This window comes from Drosophila sechellia, chromosome 2R (assembly GCF_004382195.2).
Source record: "Drosophila sechellia strain sech25 chromosome 2R, ASM438219v1, whole genome shotgun sequence".
Taxonomy (NCBI): Eukaryota; Metazoa; Arthropoda; class Insecta; order Diptera; family Drosophilidae; genus Drosophila; species Drosophila sechellia.
In genome coordinates, this window is record NC_045950.1 from 20,668,532 (window position 1) to 20,688,466 (window position 19,935).

The window sequence follows — 19,935 nt, forward strand, 5'->3', positions numbered from 1 at the left end:
CAGCGAAAAAAAACAGGAGCATTGAGTGCATAAAGAGCTGATGTTTTTGTTATTAAAATGACCGCACTTCGTTGGAATTTTCCACATGCTTGCATAAAACTCAAGGCAGTGGCTACAACAACAGCACAGAAGAGGCGAAAAGTGGGCGGAGAGTGGGCGGCGAGGACGAGTTCGCGTGGCTGGAGAATTTCCGTAGGAATTTACTATCAATATTGGAGTACTGGTACTCCAGGAGCTGCTGCAGCAGGAGCTCTGAGGACTCGGAGCTGCAGCGGAAGCTTAAAACCTTCTGCGACTTAATCGTTTTCCGGTTAAAGCATGAATATTTATGAGCCTGGCTGGAAAAATTGCATCCCGAACTGCAAGTCTATCAGAGATGCTTGCAGTGTGCTGGATATAATCCCATCTAAGGGATTGGGGCCACTTTAAACTTGGGTTCTAGTTCACAGCGATTATAACTGCAGATGCACACGTATGCACAAGTCGGCGTCCTTGTTAATATCCTGTTAAACACCGAACGCATCCAATTGGAAATGTCCAGCATTTCGGTTGCTGTAAGCTCCTTCGCAAAATTTTAAACATCAATTTAAGCCCGAATAATCCGACTGCACGCTGGCCGAACAATACGGGCATTATTCTCTAGGGTATGCACAGGAAATTCCCTTTTTTGTCGAGCTGAGAACAAATTCAGAGTCAGAAGCGGAATCAACTTGACAGCAGCGATGACCCTTTGAACTTTCGGGCAGTGAGTAATATGCAACAATCAACAACTCTCAATTGCTGCGTGTCCTGTTCGCCGAGCTCTGTGTTCCGAATGTCCTGTGCGCCCTTCTGCCCAGATTTTCCCCCCGCTCCCCACCAGCCCTTCCCATTGCCCCGCCGCACTCCGCCCGCTCAATCGTTTTCCATGTTCCCGGGGCAATAACAATAAGCAGCAGAGAATTTCACTTGCAATACGCACAAATATGCCCAGGCCGCGGGGCTCGAGAGGCTCGGGGGCACGATGGGGCCTTAACTCAAATGAAAAATCATACAAAAGGGAAACTAATACAGCAAAGCACACTCACATACACACACGCAGGCAGGGAGGCAGATGTACAGGACGAACCCACACACACTCGCTGAGAAGGACGAGCACGTGTACGGGCGGCCATTGTTGATTTAATGGCAGACCAGCTGCGGCCCAATGCACAACAATGCGGCTTGGAGGAGCAAAGGGGAATGTGCTGGGTAAAAAATAAAGATAAATTCTTCAATTCGCAGCAGGCAAAATAAGAAATTACAGTTCCTGCCCGGGGGCGGATGTCCTGAAAGTCCGGTCCCCCCTTTCCACTCACGGCAGCGAAACTTTGAAAACTTTCCAATTTCTGCACGATTGCCAACATCATAATGAGCACTAAAACCGATTAATATTTAATTTATGCATATTCCGTGAAAGCAACGAGTGCCCCCCACATTAGGCTCCAAGAATCCGTCTTTATTTGGTATTTCCCTGAATTTTGTTAGCCCTCCCACAAGGCAACACAACGAAACATCCGGCTGACATGCTTCAACATTTCCAGGCTCGAAAGTGTTAGAATCCATTGGCCATTATTGTCCTACCGTTTTCGGCTGCATATAGAGCATATTGGATGGGAGGGCGACATGAAATATTCATACTCTGGTCGGGCGGACGAGAGGTTTTGCATCAGGAATTCCAGTGGCCACTGGCCAAGGACTCCTGGCGAGATGCTGAAACATTCATGTGTGCAGGACACTCGCCAGCTGTCTCTGCGGCGGGGTAAAGTGTTCTTATGCAAGTTGTCATTAACTTTGCTGAGGACCTGTAACTGAAACCGAAACTGAATCTGACTGACAGCCAAATGGCTTTGGTCTTTGGGCTCTTGTGGCACAAACATGTTGCAAGGTAGAATCATTTTCGAGTTTCCATCACGGATCACCACGGATGTCACTAGTCCCTTCAAATAACTTAGCTTTGCCATTAGGCGCCCAAGTACTGGGTACTACTGCTTCTAAAGCTAAGCCAGCTGTCCTAATAGAAACATAAAAAAACGGGCTGGTAATGTACAGTTTCTTTCCGTGCATTTACTTCTCCCTGCCCTCCAGCCGCCAGCACATTGCACACGCCGAAGGAAAGGAGAACGGGGGCGCAAAAACTCAAACAATGCCGGCATAATGGAGTATGCATTATGGCTAATGGCACACGCCTACAACTACACATTTCTGCCCTGTGTAGATAGCCGGGGATGTCCTTTGTGGCTGCGATCCTTTGTGCAGGTTGCGAGGTTGTGAGGTTGCGAGGCCCAGAGAGGCGGGCCACAATGTCTAATAAGCCGAGGTCCTAAATGCTTAGACAATGAAAATGGACTCAGCCCACACAATGATGATGTCAGTTGCAGGGCGGACGGGGGCGGAGTCTTCGAGGTCCAAGGAGGAGCTCTCCGGCCACTTGACCCATGACACCATGACAGCTCGGCCCGGCAACAATCTCTGATGGATGTGTGACATGGCACTGGGCCCGGTTAACCCCTAAATGCCCTGAGAAATTAATGCCTTGATTAGTTGTGCAAGCGAAATATTATTCAGAACTTTTGCCGAGTGCCGGGGGCAATTGAAATCCGCCGCCAGAGCCTCCTCGGCAGCAGGAATGTCAACTTCTGGGGCCAGAAAGGGAAGCACCCGAAGAGCACTTGAGCTAAACACCAGCAGTTGCAGCAGCAGCAACATGCAACATGCAGCCACAATGGCAAACGGCAAACGGAACCGACAACACTTTAAATGTTACAGCTTAACCTCGACGGGCAATTCAAACAATGTCCTAGCCCCCACACACACACACGTCCTGATAGGGACACGCTGCATGTGTGTTAGTCGGCGGCAGTCGGTAGTCGGCGTGTGTGTGTGTGTGTATGTCAAATTTTAACGCCTGTCAACAATGCAGGCGGAGAAAAAATGCAGCGGCAATGGAAACGACAACAACAGCCCAAGAACATGTCGCAGGCAGCACTCAAATTTTCAAATGCATGCATGCAAATGTGTGGGTGAGCGATACCCTTCCTGGAAGAGGATGTTACGAGTGTTCGAGCTTGCTTCTCGAATGCACAATTTCCCGGAGCTTGAGGCAACATGCCAAGTTCAAGCCCAGACTTCCCCCGCCTCCATTAGACATTGTTAGTATTTGAAGTCTGATTACGTTTAGAAGAAATCCTATTCTAGCTCGAAAGTAAAGTACGCCAGCTATACAATCCCAACCTGGTCTTTTTGATTGAACGCTTGTGGCTTCACGTTGTTCTATATGGCTGTGTTTGGATACCCAATCCCTATTGCCTTCCAAATTTAATATTATTCAAAAGTCGTCTCCTCGCACGTCTGCTTGTGTTGATAGTGTGCAGTATCGAGTTTCCAGCACTTGTATCTACACATCCCCATTGAGGTATCCGATATTCGTTTGAGACCCTATTCTCGCTTAGATATTTATGCAGCTCGTCAGTGCTGGGGCTTCCATGGGTGAGGATGTGGTGTGGATGTGTTGTGCAGCAGCGTAAAAAGTGACAGGCGACACACACACAGCAGCTCAGACTGAGGCAGGAGATGGCTAACACCCGAGCACACACAGATACAAACTGGCACTGGCACAGTCACATGGCCGCGTTGACGTGGCTGAAAGCCGCAAGGGACAGGCTTTGGCAAGTGGATGCGGGGGAGGGAGGTGTCGCAGTGGGTGGGGCGTAGGCAAATTGTTTGTCACATGGTCGGGCCAGCTCCCAGTGCCCGCCCCTCGCCAGTTCACCTTGATGGGCGGCAATGGGTGGTAGGTGGTAGGTGATGGGTGAGAGGTGAGCGGTGAGCGGTAGAGGTGACACTAGGACTCGCTGCCGTTTCGTTGTCAAAATCATAAACATGACCCGGCCACGCCCCTCGCTGGCACGCCTCCGCGCCCGGTCGCAGCCATGCGGCATTGTTTTGCGCATTGTCGAACTGCAGAAGTGCAGAGCTGCACGCATTTGCCAGCTGCATTGCTTTGCATAACAAGTGTAATCCAGCAGCTCAGCAGCAGTCTGCTCCGCAATTATGCAACAATTTTCGATGTGCAATTGGCAGGCAAAAAGCAGAGGCAGCGGAGCGTTTTCACTGGCGGAAATCAGGGAAATCGGAGCGAGCGGAGCGGCGGAAATCGCATGTCGTGCTCAAGAAACACCAGCACAAGGTCTCCAGGATCTGAGGCGAGAGTGCTGTCAGGTCGTTCAGGACAATTACAGTTCGTGCATTATTCAGCGAGGACTCCCAGAGGAGCACTCCAATGGGACAAATGGGTCGGGCACGCAACTAAAGTGGCCGAAAGGTGGGGTATTTTTATGGAGTGCCGCACCGAGAATCTGTGGCATTTATATTTGATTTGGCAAGCAATTAAATGTGCCTCTTCTGCCGCAAATTTCGCATATTTCGCACCCACTCAGTCATCAAATATTTGCTAGTTCTAACACATCTGGCTAATAAATTATTCCCGTTGCCCACAATTGCTTTTTCAACGAGACAGCCTTGTTAATTCAATGAACTGGTATTTGTTTGTTTTTAACAAAAGGAGGAGCTAATTTGTTAACATTTGCTTTCTACACATTTTAAATAGCAACTTTTGTTCGATCCAATAGTGCTATGAACGCGTGGGAATCAAATCCCTGCTTATCTACCAATTATTTTTGTTTACTTTGTTAAACTTTCAGATTTTGGCTTGGGTAAATGCGGGAATTATGTTTCAGTGCCATTAACCGGAGCGATCCATCAAGTTGAAGAGCCCGCTGGCGGGGGCGTCATATCATTTTAGTCATATTTAAACAGCGCCTGTACTTATCGCTCATTATTTATGCATATATCAATCTATACGGCCACGAGACCCCATTAACGGGCAAACAAATTCCCCGAAATTCGTGGAAAACCGCGCCCAAGAGGAAAGCACGGGCGCAAAGAGAAAAGGAAAGGAAAGGACACTGCGGAGAGAGCAAGGATTAGAAGGAGGAGAGCTGTTGGGCCAGGCAAAAAGGCGACGCACCTGTCTGTCTGTCACATCACATATTTGTTTGCCTAACACTGACACGCACACACACACACGCGAGTCGCAGGATCAGGCGCCTGTCGTTATGCCACACAATTTTATCAACATTAATTTGTCAAACATTTACCGGCATTTCACGTGTGTGGGTGGCATGCGTCCCTTCCAATGAGAACAATGAGTTGAATGAATTTAATGAAATGAGATGTAAACATGTGGACAGCTGCGAACAAGCGGTGAAAAAGGGACAAGAGGCAGGAGGCATTGTGGAATTGTCCTGCCCCTGCTCCGTATATCCTGCTCCCTGCATCCTGCTGCCTGCATCCTGCTGCCTGCATCCTGCTCCCAGCTCCAGCGCACTCGCTTGTTTTCGAACTCGTAATGAAATTCTTGAGTAGAAATTCATTTTGCAACTTTTGCTGAAACAATGCTCATTGAATAATTTACGCCCTGCGCCGGCACAAATGAAAACCCAAACGGAATGCTGAATGGGGAGTGGGCAGTGGGGAAACGGGTGCATCCAGCAGCTGGGTGTGGAAAACTGCACCAGTGCTCCACTTAGCGAGCTCCCAGTCCCAGTCCCTTGGCAATCTACGTGCTCGGAGCCCAGGCGCTGGGCATAATTGCATTAGCCGGATGCGCTGGATGTGGCTCCCATTTCCCATTTCCCATTTCCACCCCGGGCTAATGTAATTGTTTTGTGTATTTAGCAGCCTGGACATTGCATCCAAGCATCACGTTCTGCTCCTGATCCTACTCCTCCTCCGGCTCCTGCTGCTCCTCCTGCTCCTGACCTCCAACCTCCCCTAATGAGCCAATCAATGCACACGAATCGCCGAGCTGGGAAACTTCTGGCCCCATTTGACAAGCTCGAAATGCAAATTGCTGGCAATTAGCGTTTCAAGCGATTCCAGCACGAAGGTGCTTCCACCGCCACCGGCATCTTGGCCCGGCTAATCTGGAGCCAACTAATTAAACTTTGTCTGTGTCGGGCGTCTAATGTGCAGACATTTGGCCCAGACCTCAAGACGGATCACAAAGGGGTTCTCATGCATTAATCGGCGCAGTCAATTGCCAATTTTTGATTAGTTCCATTCCAGTCAAAAGTTCAATTGGAAGTAAAAGTATTCAGAAAGCAAATACGGAAATATTGAAAGCCAAATGGATAAGTGGGCATTTTAGGGTCAGTAGAACCATTTGTAACCGCAGCTTTCAATTAACTAAAAGCATTTTTCAACTTATTGATTGTTTATCAATCACGTGCATTCTCATTTGCGAGCAAAATAAATATTCAAATGCAGAAATAGGCTCTTCGCAAAATATGTTTTCAGCATATCCCCACTACAACATTGTTTTCGCCGGCTTTCAGTTTAATGAAACTGCATGAGGCGAAATAATTTGCATATGGCTTTTCCTGTAATCAATTGCAATCTTTTCATTCGATTGAAAGGCGAGACCAAGAGCAGAAATCATGGGAATTAAACTCCGGGCTGCAGGATGGCAAACTGCAATGGGAAATTACCACAATTGATGCATATAGACATCTGGGCATGGAGCTGGCGATATTCCGCAGAACTGGCATCGTTTGCCTGCAGGCGGAAAATTTATGACAGTTTTCGGTTGTTTGTGTCTGGCTGAGTTCCGATTTCCCGATGGCCTGAATGAATGGATAGAAATGGGTAGCATCCTCGGCAGTGGAGTGATGTAACCAGAAGGAGCAACCTGCAACAGCCACTGCAGCAGCTTCGACAACAACGGCAAGCGGCAACTGCTTACAAAATAATTGATTTTGTTCAGATCCTTGACACAAATAAACATTCGCTTGACTCTGCTAGAGTTGAACGCAGCTTAAGTTTGCCATGCTGCATGGAAATTTTGAATTAAGTCCGTACAAAGCTTAAGGATTTTTAATTGAATTTGAGGGGTTTCAACGGCAATTCAATTCAGTGCGCAGTGTGCACAGTTGCAGGCGAAAGTTTAATGAATCCAATGAAGTTGCTACGCCCGATTGGAGTGTCTGTGTTGTGTCCTGTGGAAAAACAGAACAAGCTCAAGAGCAACCAGCCGGGAATAGGTAGCCTGCGAGGAGCAGCGCAACTCGATTCCTCCATGACTCCACTCCCACGTATTAAGTTTCGGAGGGCACTTGAGTGACAACATCCGCCCACTTGCCACCCCGTGCGAGTCCTCGGTGCTCCTAAAATCCTAGCCCTGCACTCGACACAGCGAGAAGAGCCTGACTGCAGGATGCCTTTGGCTCGCGACCCATTGGCGCATCAACTCATCAACAGGCCGCCGAATCCTGCGAATTCCGCCATCATAAATTCTGAACTCGTCGCAAAAACTGCCACCAAAAGAGAATGGCAGAAAGGCAGAGTGAAAAGGGCCAAAAGGAGAGATTAATCCACTATGAACCCGGCGACTGGAGAACCTCTGGCTAATTTGCAGCTCGGATGCAGGCGTTTCGTCCTTTTGGACACGGCTTTATTGAAAGTTTAGACAGTTCTTTGTGCTGCCATTCGATAAAGGGGTTTTATACGCTCTAAGCTGCCCCAAAACTCTGCAAAGGAAAAAAGGAACTGACAGGGCAATTGATTATTGGATCCTAGCCGCAATCCAACTAAGGTCCTGAGAAGCAGCACACTCCGATAGCAGCTGAATTCCAAATCTACAACACATTTCTCCAATTGAGGAGACAAAATATCACTTATGGAAGGACTATTTCTGATTTCGTCCTTCTCGAAGTGACCTACTTTCCAGAGATTCCATGAGGCAACGTTGGCCTGAACGATATAATTATAATAAGGCTTAATTATTTTTTAGACACACCATTTACGTCTTGAAAACGGATTGATCATTTTAATTGCTTAATTGCCGGCTGGCCAACTGACAGGCAGTCGAAATGAAGCAACCAGCCAATGATTGGAAAATCAATAGTGTGGCATGGCACCGGCTTAAGCAATCGCCATTTGCAGCTGAATTGCAGCTAATTGTCTGTCAGTCGAGTTCCAACTTGGTTGTGCTCCTGGTGGAACCCCGGCGAAAAGGGCGAGAGCCTATTCGATTCAATTTAATTTGCATTAGAGCTGAAATGCATTAATAAATATCACGATCTCAATTACACTTGGCAGGGCCAATTGGGTGGGCAGCTGCAGCAGTGGGTGAGTGGTTGGCCGGGTTTTTTGGCACGCAACCAAAACCGAGCCTGCCGAAAAAAGAAATCAATTGGAAAGTGTTTGCCTGTGCCTGAGCCTGTGCCTCGTCCTTGCCCCCACCTCCCGCTCCGAGCTCAATTACCCGTTGATTTGCAGCACGTTTCGCCAGTTGCCAGCACTACCGCTGATGACTACGGCGCGGAAAGGACGATGATGACGATTCCGGCCATGATGAAGCTGTCGGGGCTCTTGAAGTGGTCGAAGATTTGGCGCACAATTGTCACAGCGAACACTCCGCTATATAGCGTCGAAAATCACTTTCCTTTGGCAGTTCGAGTGGCAAGCCAACAAACCGAAAGTAGCTGCCTCTATTGCGGCTCTAATAATGTGGAAAAGGCCTTGTGGCGAACAGGTTCCCCCCCTGCGGAAACTTAAGCGGAAACTGCAGTTTGCCGAACTGGCACCGACCTTAAAGGAATAAATTCTAGTAATCTCCTAGTTTTGCGCTCCGAAGCAGGCAACCTTGTCCCTGGAAATGCCATCGACTTGGTCAACAATTGACGGCTGCTTTCAATATGGCCAAGCCTCACTGTCCAGAGACCACTGACAGTCGAATCGCTCGAGAGTCCATCGAAATGCACACAATTTGTATATGCATTCGAGTGGGTCTTTGTGCGTGTTCCTTGTGTTTGCACTTAAGCCGAGCTCTGTTGCCGATTGCCTGACAGCATCATGCACTCAGGAAAAATTCGTAGCATTTCGAAACTTTGTTTAGTAACCGAGCAATGAACAAATAGTAACAATAATTGATTGAATGGTAAAGGACATAGATATTCAGTCTTTAAAATCTTGAGGATCCCAGCTCTAAGGTTGAAAACTAAGCCAAGGAAACCAGACAGTTTTTCAGCTTCACACAGTAGCGAATTTTCCTCAGAGTGAATAGAAAGATTTTAAGAGACACAGGGACACAGAAATCCCAGATGATGACTGCACAGATCCCAGTCCCAAGGCAGTCAGTCCGATGGATTGAGATTTCCAAAGACAGGGATGTGCAATAAGCCGGCAAACTCACCTGCAAGTCGGTTCCTGTGCCCGGCTGTGCCAGATCACAGGCTGATATCCAAGGATTAAGGCGTGTTAACGAAGTCGCAGTCCCGAGTATGGACTTCTTCAGATCCACGGGCGCTGGCAAGGATGTGGTTATGCTGCTGGCTCCTGCCGACTCGGTGCTGGCCACGGCGGGCACGGTGTTATCCTTGTGGCCAATCAACTGCGCCGTCTGGGCATCAAGGATGTGGCCGCTGGCCTCCCGTTTGTTATTGTTGTTATCGTAGCTGATGGCGAACTCCTTCGAGTGGCTGTTGCTGCGGTCGCTGTGCTGCAGGACACCCTCATCAATCAGTCGGCTCTCGTCCTGCTGCTGCTGTTCGGTCTCTCTTTCCACTTCCTCTTCCGCTTCTGTCTCTGCCTCTGTCTCCGTCTCCGTTTCCGTCTCGCTCTCTGGCTCTGTGTCTATTTCCGTTTCCGCTCCGGGTTGCTGTTGCTGCTGCTTGTGCTGCGGCAAGTTCTGCTGCTGCAGATTGTAGTCTTCCTCGTCGGCGTCTTCGTTGAGCTTGATCAGTCGATCGAAGGACTCCTCGGACAGCAGGTCGTCCTCGGCCACCAGGGCAAAGATGTCCTGGTCCTCGTCGTAGGCCTGCGACGAGGGGAACTGCACTGTCAGGCCGCGATATTCGTCGTCCTCCTCCTGGTTGTTGGCCTCGCTTGACTCTGTGCTGTGACCGGCTGTGACTGCCAGACCTCCTGTATCCGCTCCCGATCCGCCTGTTCCGCCTGCCCTACCTGCTATATCCCTGCTGCTGCTGCTCTCGCGTCGGCGTCGCCGCTGCTGAAGCCTGTCCGCTATCCTCGAGGACGCCCAGGACTCGGAGTGGGCCCGGCCCTGGCTGTACTCCCGCGGCGGCAGTTGTGGGTGGAACTGGAGCGCGAAGTCGAGGTGGTGGGGCAGGAAGATGGGCAGCAGGTATGAGCCAGAGCTGCGAACGAATGACGATGACGACGACTCGCCAGTGGACGGTAATGTGGTTGCAACTCCTCCGCCTCCGACTCCGCCGCCACTTCTGCCCCTTTTACGGCCGCCTGCTGTGTTTGCTGCTGCTGCTGCTGCGGATGTTGATGCTGCGGATGTTGCTGCTGCCGCCGCTGCTGCTGCTGCAGATGTTGCTGCCGCTGTTGGTGTTGCTGTTGCTGAGCTGATGCTGCTGCTGCTGCCACGCCGAGCCCCCGAAATAAACGCAAGCGCCATCACGACCAGCCCGGGTCCTGGCCGCATATTGACCTCGGGTTCGGCGGTGCTAGCATGGTGCAGGCCCGCTTGAGACGCGCTTGCGACTCCAATTCAATGCGAATAATGATGGGCTCATGGCCCCATCATCATCAGTAGTGTGGGCTGCGGAGCGGTATTCTTGGGTGGCGATCGGCTCTCTCTCGATCCGTCTGATCCCTCTGATCCCGCCAGAGCCGCTCCAGCTTCAGTTGCTGCCCTGCGTCCACATCCAGCGGCATGAATCCGCAGCAGCCAGGTTCCCAGTTCCCTTCCAGCTGATAACTGGCTAGCATGCAAATCACCTGCGTAGAGGACCGCGATTTTGGTTCGAACACACTCCGCTTAGCGTTTTAATTTTCCGTTACTCGCATAATAGTATTAATTTTATTAAGCGTAGATTATTGTTGTCGGATTGGTTGTGGCCGCTGGTGTTGCACAATAACCTTGGAATTGGAAATGGAATTGGATTCGGACATTTTGAAATTCGTTTGCTTCGTTGAATTGGGTTTTCTCTCTTTATTTTGTATGGGGCTTGGGTTGCTCACATTATTAATTAATTAAGAAATCTGCACAAAGACAAAGAATTGGTGGTTAGGCACTGTTAGGGGCATTTTTCCGATATTAATGTGTGTGTTTTCAGTCAAAAAAATGGGGGGTAATGTTCGAAAATGTTTTGTGCGCTCACGCTCTCGGTTTCCCAATGCGCTCTATTTGCGCGCTCTCTCGAATTTACGGTAATGCGAATGGATATGAATATGATTCGGGAACTTTTCGCGATTGAACTAATAACTTTTGGGTAATTTATGTTGCGATTTACTTCACTTTGCTTGCATATTTTCACTAGCGCTTAGTTTTCCCGAAGCTTGCCAACGGTAAAACCGAGCGAACGCGAACAACACACAAAGGAGGAAAAAAGCCGAAAAAACGGTCGTGGAAGTCCCGTATATCTAACACACACACACAGGCACACTTGCACACGGGCATGCAAAGAAATTTATATAATTCGCTGCTCTGCTTCTGCTTTCAGTTTTCTCTCAGCCGCTGGTTGTTTTTGTTGGCTTCGCTGCAAACACGAAAACAGCGAACGCAGGGATCCATCCACAAGGAGCGCGAGTGGGTGTAAGCCATGGCTCTCTCACCACCCACACACACTACCGTGCGCTCGCTCTCTCGCCCATTTGGTCCTGCGAGGCAAGCAAGGCAGCGAGGGAGCGAGTGAGCCTGTGTGCGTGAGTAGTTACTTGGGGCGGCCAGGCAAGCACTCCGCATACCACTTTTCTCGGATTTCAGCCAAGAAGAAGACGTTGGCTAGGAACAAGAACAAGAAGATGGCGAGGAAGCAGAGGGAGCGGAAGCGGGGCAGGGCCAGAAGGACCAAAAGAAGTCGCCCTCTCGCTTGGTGGTATTGGTGGTAAGCCTATGCGTGTGTGCTTCTCTGACTTTTTCCCTGCGTTGGTATTGGTGTTAGAGCCAAGAGTCCAAGAAGTGGAAGTCGAGGCGTATTTTGAAAAACGAACAAAAAGTCCCAAATCACATTCATGTCCTTTCAATAACCCTCGAGAACGTGTGTACCACAAAGGACTCTGAATAAAAAATCAGCATTTTCCGCGTTTCATTTAAGTCCTCGACTGTCCTCTTTGCTTTCTTTGCGGAGGCTTTCTTCCTTCGCTCTTTGTGTGTTAACTTTCACTTTTGTTTTATTTGCTGCGTTGACACTGCGCACACACACACAGACGCACAGACACACACACTCGCACGCACGCACACTCGTGGCTGGCTGTATATGTATAAGGATTTTCTCTTTTTTTCGATGGTGCGTGTGCTGGCTGTGGATCCTTTCGTTTCAGTACAACAGCCGCTTATATAAGCCCGGAACATAGCACGAAAAACTTTGGAACACTTCTCAGCGGGTTTTGGGTTTTCGGGTTTTTCGGGGTTTTCGCTTTTGCGTTTTTCCTATCCGCTGCCAATCGAAAGCGAAAAACTCCCCGAAATACGGGGACATTCATTTTTGCATTATATAACATTTCGCTGGGGGCAACCGTCCGTTTTCTTTGGCGAATTAACGAGTTCGAAAGCACTTGGGGAACACTTTCTCGAGTGGCAAATACTCGGGGGTTACCTATGCGCTTTACCTATGTAAATAGGTAAATATGTACTATATACATGGTGGGGGGAGGGGGACTCTATTTCTTCCTCTTCCTATTTCCCGTACAGCGCAGCATCAACGGCCGTGTTATTTCGCATGTGTGGGCGGGGACCCACGGCCCAAGGCGGGGGGCGTGGTAGGCAGCAAAGCTCGAGAGTTATGCTTGGCAGATTTTCCTGCTCGATTCTTTGCTTTTTTCGGCTAAGATTACGATTTGATTGTGATTCGAGCCACAAATTTGGGTTAGATTAGTTTGATTTCGTTAGTTTCGCCAAGGACCCGAATACCGATTGATTCACTGAAGAGCTGAGGCTGCCTGCCGTTGGCCAATGGCTGCTGTTTTTACTGGCTAGGACTTTGTGTGTTTTTTGTGGACGCGACGTCGCAGGACAAATACCGTACAATCCTGCTTCCTGCTGATGGCCCCAAACGGCACTGACTGTGCCACATTGCAGATGGCGCTCGACTGGAATGTGCGAGCGGTCCACAAGGACCCGAGTCGCAGCCGAAGTCACCCGAATCCACGGCCGAACTCACGCCCGAGGGCTCAGCCGCTGACAAAGGAGAGCGGCGCGCTCTCCCGTGCGCCGTCGCTCTCCGGCGATTTCCAGGACCCATCCTGTTGTCCTGCTAACAGGGCCGCTGTTAAGTAACAGCCGTTTCGAAAACCCATTTTTGGGGCCAGTTCGAGTTGAAGTAAGAAGAATTACTTGCTGCAGGGCACTTAATCACACCAGCGGAGCAGGACAAGGATTCAGAGAGAGTCACTGCGGAGCCCCCACTTGACTCGACTCATCTATTTCGTCCTGCCCTCGTCCTGCCGCCCGTCATGACCCCTCTAAGCGCCTTCACTTTTACTTTTCGGTCTCTGGCTTTTGTGTGCGCATTTCGTTATGGCGTTTTGTCTTTGTCTCACTTGGCCTAAATGTGTAATACCCTATAATGTCGTTTAATCCCACTCGACGTGTTTTAGTTTCGCCCGCCAGCTCAGCCAAAGTCAGGCGGAGTCGGATCGCACTCGGATCGGAATCGGATTCGAAATCGGGCTGTTGTCGCAGTCGATGGAGGGTTAGTTGCCAGTAGCCTGGGGGCGATGCAGTTCCACTTTCCCGCTTCCGGCATCCTGCAGCTCCTTCATTGCCAATTAGCGGCGCAGTAATTGTGTATTGCCGCAAATACGCAAATCAATTGAATATTGTCTCAGCATGCACATATCTACTAATTTAAATGAACTGTTGATAAATAAAAGAAATGGGAAAAGGGGTATACAATGGCAATCGAATAGAAAGCCTTTAGCAGTTTAAGATCCTCTTTTAATCGGTTTAAAAATTCATAGAGATTTTTCGAAAATCATTTCTTGCCATTCCACCGAGCTGACGACCAATTTGATGCACATTCCTGCCGAGCTCTCGCCGGCAGTCCAATTGCGATGACTATCCGAGTAGCCAAGCAGCCAAGCATCCAAGTATCCAAGGCCACGCCGACCTTCAAACAGACACTCGACAGCAGCAGAATCCGTGGCAGCGGAGGAAGTAGGTCTAGGAACAGGCAGTCACTCAATAGTTGGCGGTTAGTCGGGCCAAAGGATGGGGGTGGACAGACAGCACTTGAATTATTAAGTTTTCTTTTTGGTAATTAACTTAAGTAACTGCCACGACAAATCAAAGGGGAGGCCTAGTCCTTGGAAGCCCGGCCAGGCCATATTAGCCACACCCGATTCGAGGGAAAGTGACCAAGTGAAGTGGGAAGCAAAACAAACAGAAATCGAAAAAATACAAAGATTACTATATGAGAGGAGGGCGGAGGCAGGCGGAAACGGGGGAGTCATTTGGCTTGGAAAGCAGTTTGCTTCAATTTATGCGCATTCCAATCAATAACTGTGACACATGCAAGGACAACAGGACGAGCGGAGAAGGACCCGAGACCAGACCCAAACACACCACCCGAGAAGCGGCCAAGGAACCAAGGAACCAAGGAACCAAGGAGCAAAGGAAGCCAGCAGGGAGGAGAGTGAAAGTGCCAGGACATCGAGCACTCCGAAGATGGCTCACTGCCGCTTGTGTGTTTGTGGCGTGGATATGAATGTGTCAAACTTATGCGGGCGCACACCCACACTCACACCCACACACGGACACGAGCACCCACACACTGGGAGCCCGACACTGGGAGCCCGACAGAAATTGATAAGAAACGGAATAACCCTCAAGAAAATTTGCGGCGAGCGAGCGAAAGTGTGCGTGTGTGTGTGCGTTTGTGTTTGAGAGGATGCGAGAGGCACTGAGAAAATGGAAAACAAATCCAAAATGCCAGCACAAATAACAAAATAATACCAACAACTGGGGAAAATGCCAGCGATAGAAGGAGTCCTGGATACTCTTTCAAAGGCGGGTAGCTGCCAACCCGCACACTTTTGAATCATACACGAATATCATATCCTTCTTAAATACAAATCTTATTGATAATCAAGTAAAGCTGTATTACTAAGCCCATTTTCATGGAGCGTAAAGAATGATCCAAAACGGGTTACATTTTGGGCTGATTAATTAAAGCGATTATTTGCTGCTCGCAGAGCTTGCTCCCTGGCTGATTGATACCCAATCCCTCCGCCTGGCGGGATGCCGTCGAGTGCATTAGCAGGACAGGTTGAAGGGGTGGTGGCTGCTGGGTGGGTGGTTGGTTGAGTGCTGCTGCTCTCGAGTCAGAATCAGACTCGTTATCGTCGCCGCATCTGACAGTTGGGCAAGTTGAGCATCCAATCGCATCGCGTCGCACGTCGGGGCAGCATCCTCTTCAATTTCGGTGCCAGCTTCGGTTTCTTAGTTTCAGTTTCAGCCTCAGTCGCGCAGCTTGCCAATTTCGCAGCTTCCCAGTTTCGCAGTTTCGCAATCTCGCCATTTCGCCATTTCGCACTTTCCCAGTTTGGCAGTTTGACAGTTTGGTCCTTCGGCTGCGAGCGTGCCAAGGTAGCTGCGACGCTCAGCCGTTCAGATACAAGCGTTACAAGGACGTCGCCTGACCAAAACGAAAGCAAACGAATCGAAACGAAACGAAAGGAGAGGAGCGGAGCGGAGAGGAGAGGAGTGGAGTGGAAAGCCAGGGCAGAGAGGGAGCGCAAGGATTTTGCGCAGTCCTTCCTCGCACAAGGCGCTCTGCTCATTTTATTTATTTTATTTCCCTTTTGCACACGCACCACGAAGAGCAAACGAAAAAGAAAGCTCACACACACACACACACACACACACAGAGGAGCGGGGAGGGAGGCAGAGGCAAGTTTTGTGAATGAAATTTCGCGCAGGCACAAAGCGGCCAAACAATGTGATAAAGGGAGGCGGCGGCAGGACACCCCTCGTTCTCCCAGGCTGGCCCCAGATCCAATCCCTCGGGCAAGTCACGCGGCGAGCGGATGCACAGAGAGCCCTCCACCACCCAACACCCACCACGTCCCGAAAAACAAAGGCAAGCACAAACAATGCCGCCAAAAAACACAGTCAAGCTTCGCTAAGTCGCCCTTCCGAAGGCATCAAACCGTGTGAATCGACAAAACGTAGTCACAATATCAATAAGGTTCTAAAATTGCTCTCTTTCAAGTTTTCAGAGTATTCAGTTAATGTAGCAGTTCACCTTAAGGAAGTTCCCCCGTACTTTAAGTCCAAAAGGGAGCTTTGAGCCGTCGACAGCCGCTTCTTGGGCTGCTTCCTTATTTCGCCTTTTCCTCTTCTTCTTCTGCAAAGGAAGTGCTGGAAGGCAAAAGGGAAACTAAACTAATGCTCGGCGCTTATCGATGATGACGATGGCTATGACTCAGACGCAGATTGGAAATCGGACTCAGACTCGCCAGGACTCTTGTGACCCACAAATGGATCCTGCCATCTGATAATTATGCGCGCTACGAACTGCAAACTGCCAGCCATTCGAGATTGCAGATGGCGATGGAGATACGCTTAAATGCGCGCTATAAAAACCAAGGCGGATTTGGAAGACGGTTAGCGGAAGTGGTGGGTTACTGTCTCTTCAAGCGGATGAGTTGTTTCTGGATAATTGGGACACTCATAACAAATACCAAGAGAATCGCCTTATCCATCCACTTCCATCAACCTACGAATGAAGCTATCATAAAGGAATCACATGTACTGCCAGTGTTGAATAAAGTTCAACCGAATAATGGCATTTCAATCTTCATACAATGTGGAATCAGTTCCCAAGTATTCCTTACAAAACATATAAAACGCCGAGTTACTTTGCAGGGCATAAACGTGATGAAGTTAACAAGGACGAGTAGCGCATCCGCTGGCCAACCGCTTCGGACACCCCGCAACGCTCGCCCCTCATCCACAACCTCACAATTGGCACTCATATGCAGGACGTAAAATGTAAATTCCTGTGGGTGGGCCGCTGTTCGCTGTTGTTGGGTGATAAAGCCATAGATAGAGCGTGGGTGCATGAGTGTGGATAATGGCTCGTCGCAAAGTCGCAACGCACACACCAACCAACCAACCAACCAACCAACCAAGCAGCCAAGCAAGCAAGCCACCGAATGTCTGCACAAGCCCTTATTGCCACCCACCCACTCACACGGACACACACACACACATGCGCGCCCCACATAATAAGGTGCGATTTGTCTCGCGCATAAAACGAAATTTCCTGCACACACACACACACACTGGCGTCGGAGGCACGGGGTGGTTGGGTGGATAGGTGGATCAGGGGGTGGCCGGGAGGTTTTCCTTCGTAGCTGGCCAACAATAGTCGCCTTCTTCGGCGCGCTGGAGGGGCAGCTTCGATTGCTTTGTTGCTCGAACATGACAGCAAAGGCAAGAGCAAAAGCAAAGCATTGGGTGTGTCTCTGCGCTACAGGGTGGCTGGGGAGAGCGGGGGGTTGGGGCTGTTTGGGGGTGCGAGCGGAAGAAGGCACATCTTTGTAGGTTAAGGCTTCTGTCAAAGCAGGAAAATGGGCCACAAAAGGCGTAAGACGAGGCAAACTCGTTTGCCATAATTATTGCTTTTGTTGGTAGCTATCGTCCTTCCTCACGCACCAGCTACACCCCAACCGCCAACCCCCAACCCGCACCACCACCCCCCTTACTACTATTATTATTTTAACCGGAAATGGGCGCATGTGTGTGCGTGTGCCGATGTGTACAATTTGTGAACTGCATGAACTTTTGTGCCTCGGCCAAGAGGAAGCTCTTCCTGCGTGCCGGCATTTAGCAAATTTTGCACGACAATGTTTGCCGCTCTGCCCCCTCTCCGCGTCCTGTGCAGCCCTTAATTTTATGACAAATATTATGTTAAAGACCGACTATGCGCTACCCCATAAAAGTCAATCATTTTTCATTCCAGCTCCCACGAAATACCCTTGCCCTCATCTTCGGATGTCCGCTGGGGACATTTAATTTTGGGGTTTTTTGTTGGCTGTGATTTTTCTTGATATGCGATATCGCCCTTCCTTTCTCTCTCTCCCTCTCACTTTATATATCTCTCTCTTTTCATTTTTGGGCTGGGGTGGCGCATTGTGTTTGCGGGTGTGTTTGCCACCCACTGGGCAAGCTTTTGTTGATATTTGGCGCGGCCTGCTTCAATTTATGTTCTGTTTGCCTTTATTGTCTTTCTCGACTTTTTTCCCTTCACTGTTTGTTGTCCTTGCACAGTGAAGCCTAGCTAAGTGTGAATGATTGAACAGGACTATAAGCTTCATATATTTTGTACCCTACTTCTTTACTACGAAAGGAGATATCACAGAGTAATCATCTTCGAATATATTGGTTTATAATTTCGAGTGCCCACTGCACATATCCTGGTGGTGTGTGCTGTTTTTTTCCGCTTCTCCCCGGCGCTTTCATTTTTTTATTGATAAGTTCATTTAATGGGCATGGGCCTCGCCAGCTGCCATCTCATCTTGACTCTCTGTCACTGCCACCCAGTCCACTCAGCCCGCCCACACGACTGTCTCCTAATGAGTTTAATGCTTTGTTATCATCGCTGTAATCGGCTTATGTAATATGGCAATATAATTGAATCCCGCGGAATTATGTCATTCGGCCAGGACTAAGAAGAAGCCTAAGACTAAGGCAGTGCCGAGTGTCGAGTGGCGAGTTTACAATTGCAAATTAGCAAATTGGCAATGCCAGTCCAGAGCCCATGGCTCCAACGCAGCACCTGCTCCGAAATCATGAAGGAAATGTGTGTGTCGACTTGGGGAAGCCACTTTCACTCAGCGACCAAATGAAACTTAACGGAAAAGAAAATTACATCATGCTCGTTTCAATGGGTCGACATAATATTATTTTCCTGCCCCAGTGGGTCCTCGGCTGGTAGTCAATTTTTTATTTATTTATTTTATGCCTACGCACATACGCGCCTCCGGAAAGAAAGTGGGAGAAGGTGGGGGAAACTGGCAGAAAGTGGGAGGAAGTGGGACGAAGTGGGGTCCTGACAGGTGTCGCCGACTGAGTAACTGTCTGACAGACTCGCAGAAGTGGGCGTGGCCCGTCGGCGTGGGCGGGGTGGTGAAAAATGGTGGCCTATTATTCTTTGTATTGTTTTATGTGGCATTTATACGCGTATTTTTGTCGTCTTGTAATGGGAAGGGCGAGCTCGCATGAACGGCGAACGCCGAGTGGAAAATAACAAAGGCAATAGACCGGCCACCCAGGCTGGAGGGCAACGGCTCCTCCGCCACACATCGCCATCCAATCAGTAGATAAATAACACATAAAATGAGGTGCTTAATCGGGTTTGAAGTGATGAAAGTGAAACTGAGCAGTCCGTCCACATTCGTCCTTGTCGCCGGCGGCGATGGCTTTGTCTCCGTCGTAAATCTAGAGTATCAAGGCTGTTTGAATATCATTTGCAAGCGCCGAAATTTGCAGAGTGGCGTTCCTTTGGGCCCGGCGGCATGATTCCACCTTAAATAGCACGCGTACTAAGGTAATTTATCAGCATTGCTGCCATAAATTAGGTTTTCAGAAATGGTTGATTAGAAAATCATAATATGTCACTGAAAATGTGTTTGAATTTGGAGTACATCATTTGAAACGACCGCACTGGATCTACCTATCGATTTCCACCGATATTCTACGTAAGCGAGATGTCACTTATCGATAATCGGGTATAATATAAGAGCAACTTATATTGTATTCTCAACTGCTTGAGAATAACTAACAATTTATCATACCTAGCATGCATTTGAAAGCACTCTTAATACGTAATTTATACAAATACGTAATTTATAAAAAATGTTATCGAAAACGAACAC

At 49.1% G+C, this 19,935-nt stretch overlaps 1 protein-coding gene across 5 annotated transcripts in view; it reads right to left on the minus strand.

Annotated features, from left to right (window-relative positions):
• LOC6618868 overlaps positions 1 to 13,135 on the minus strand; it is a 33,571-nt gene extending 20,436 nt beyond the window's left edge. The window contains exons 1-2 of one of the 5 annotated variants that reach the window (XM_032715551.1): positions 13,075 to 13,135; positions 9,275 to 11,094 (exon numbers count right to left, since the gene is read on the minus strand). In XM_032715551.1, coding sequence (XP_032571442.1) covers positions 9,275 to 10,534 — 1,260 coding nt within the window. In that variant the 5' untranslated portion in view covers positions 10,535 to 11,094; positions 13,075 to 13,135. Of the gene's footprint in view, positions 1 to 9,274; positions 12,607 to 12,650 lie in introns of those variants that run through there. The other 4 variants (XM_032715550.1, XM_002043080.2, XM_032715553.1 and 1 more) reach the window with 4 other exon arrangements.
• Positions 13,136 to 19,935: the final 6,800 nt, after the last annotated feature.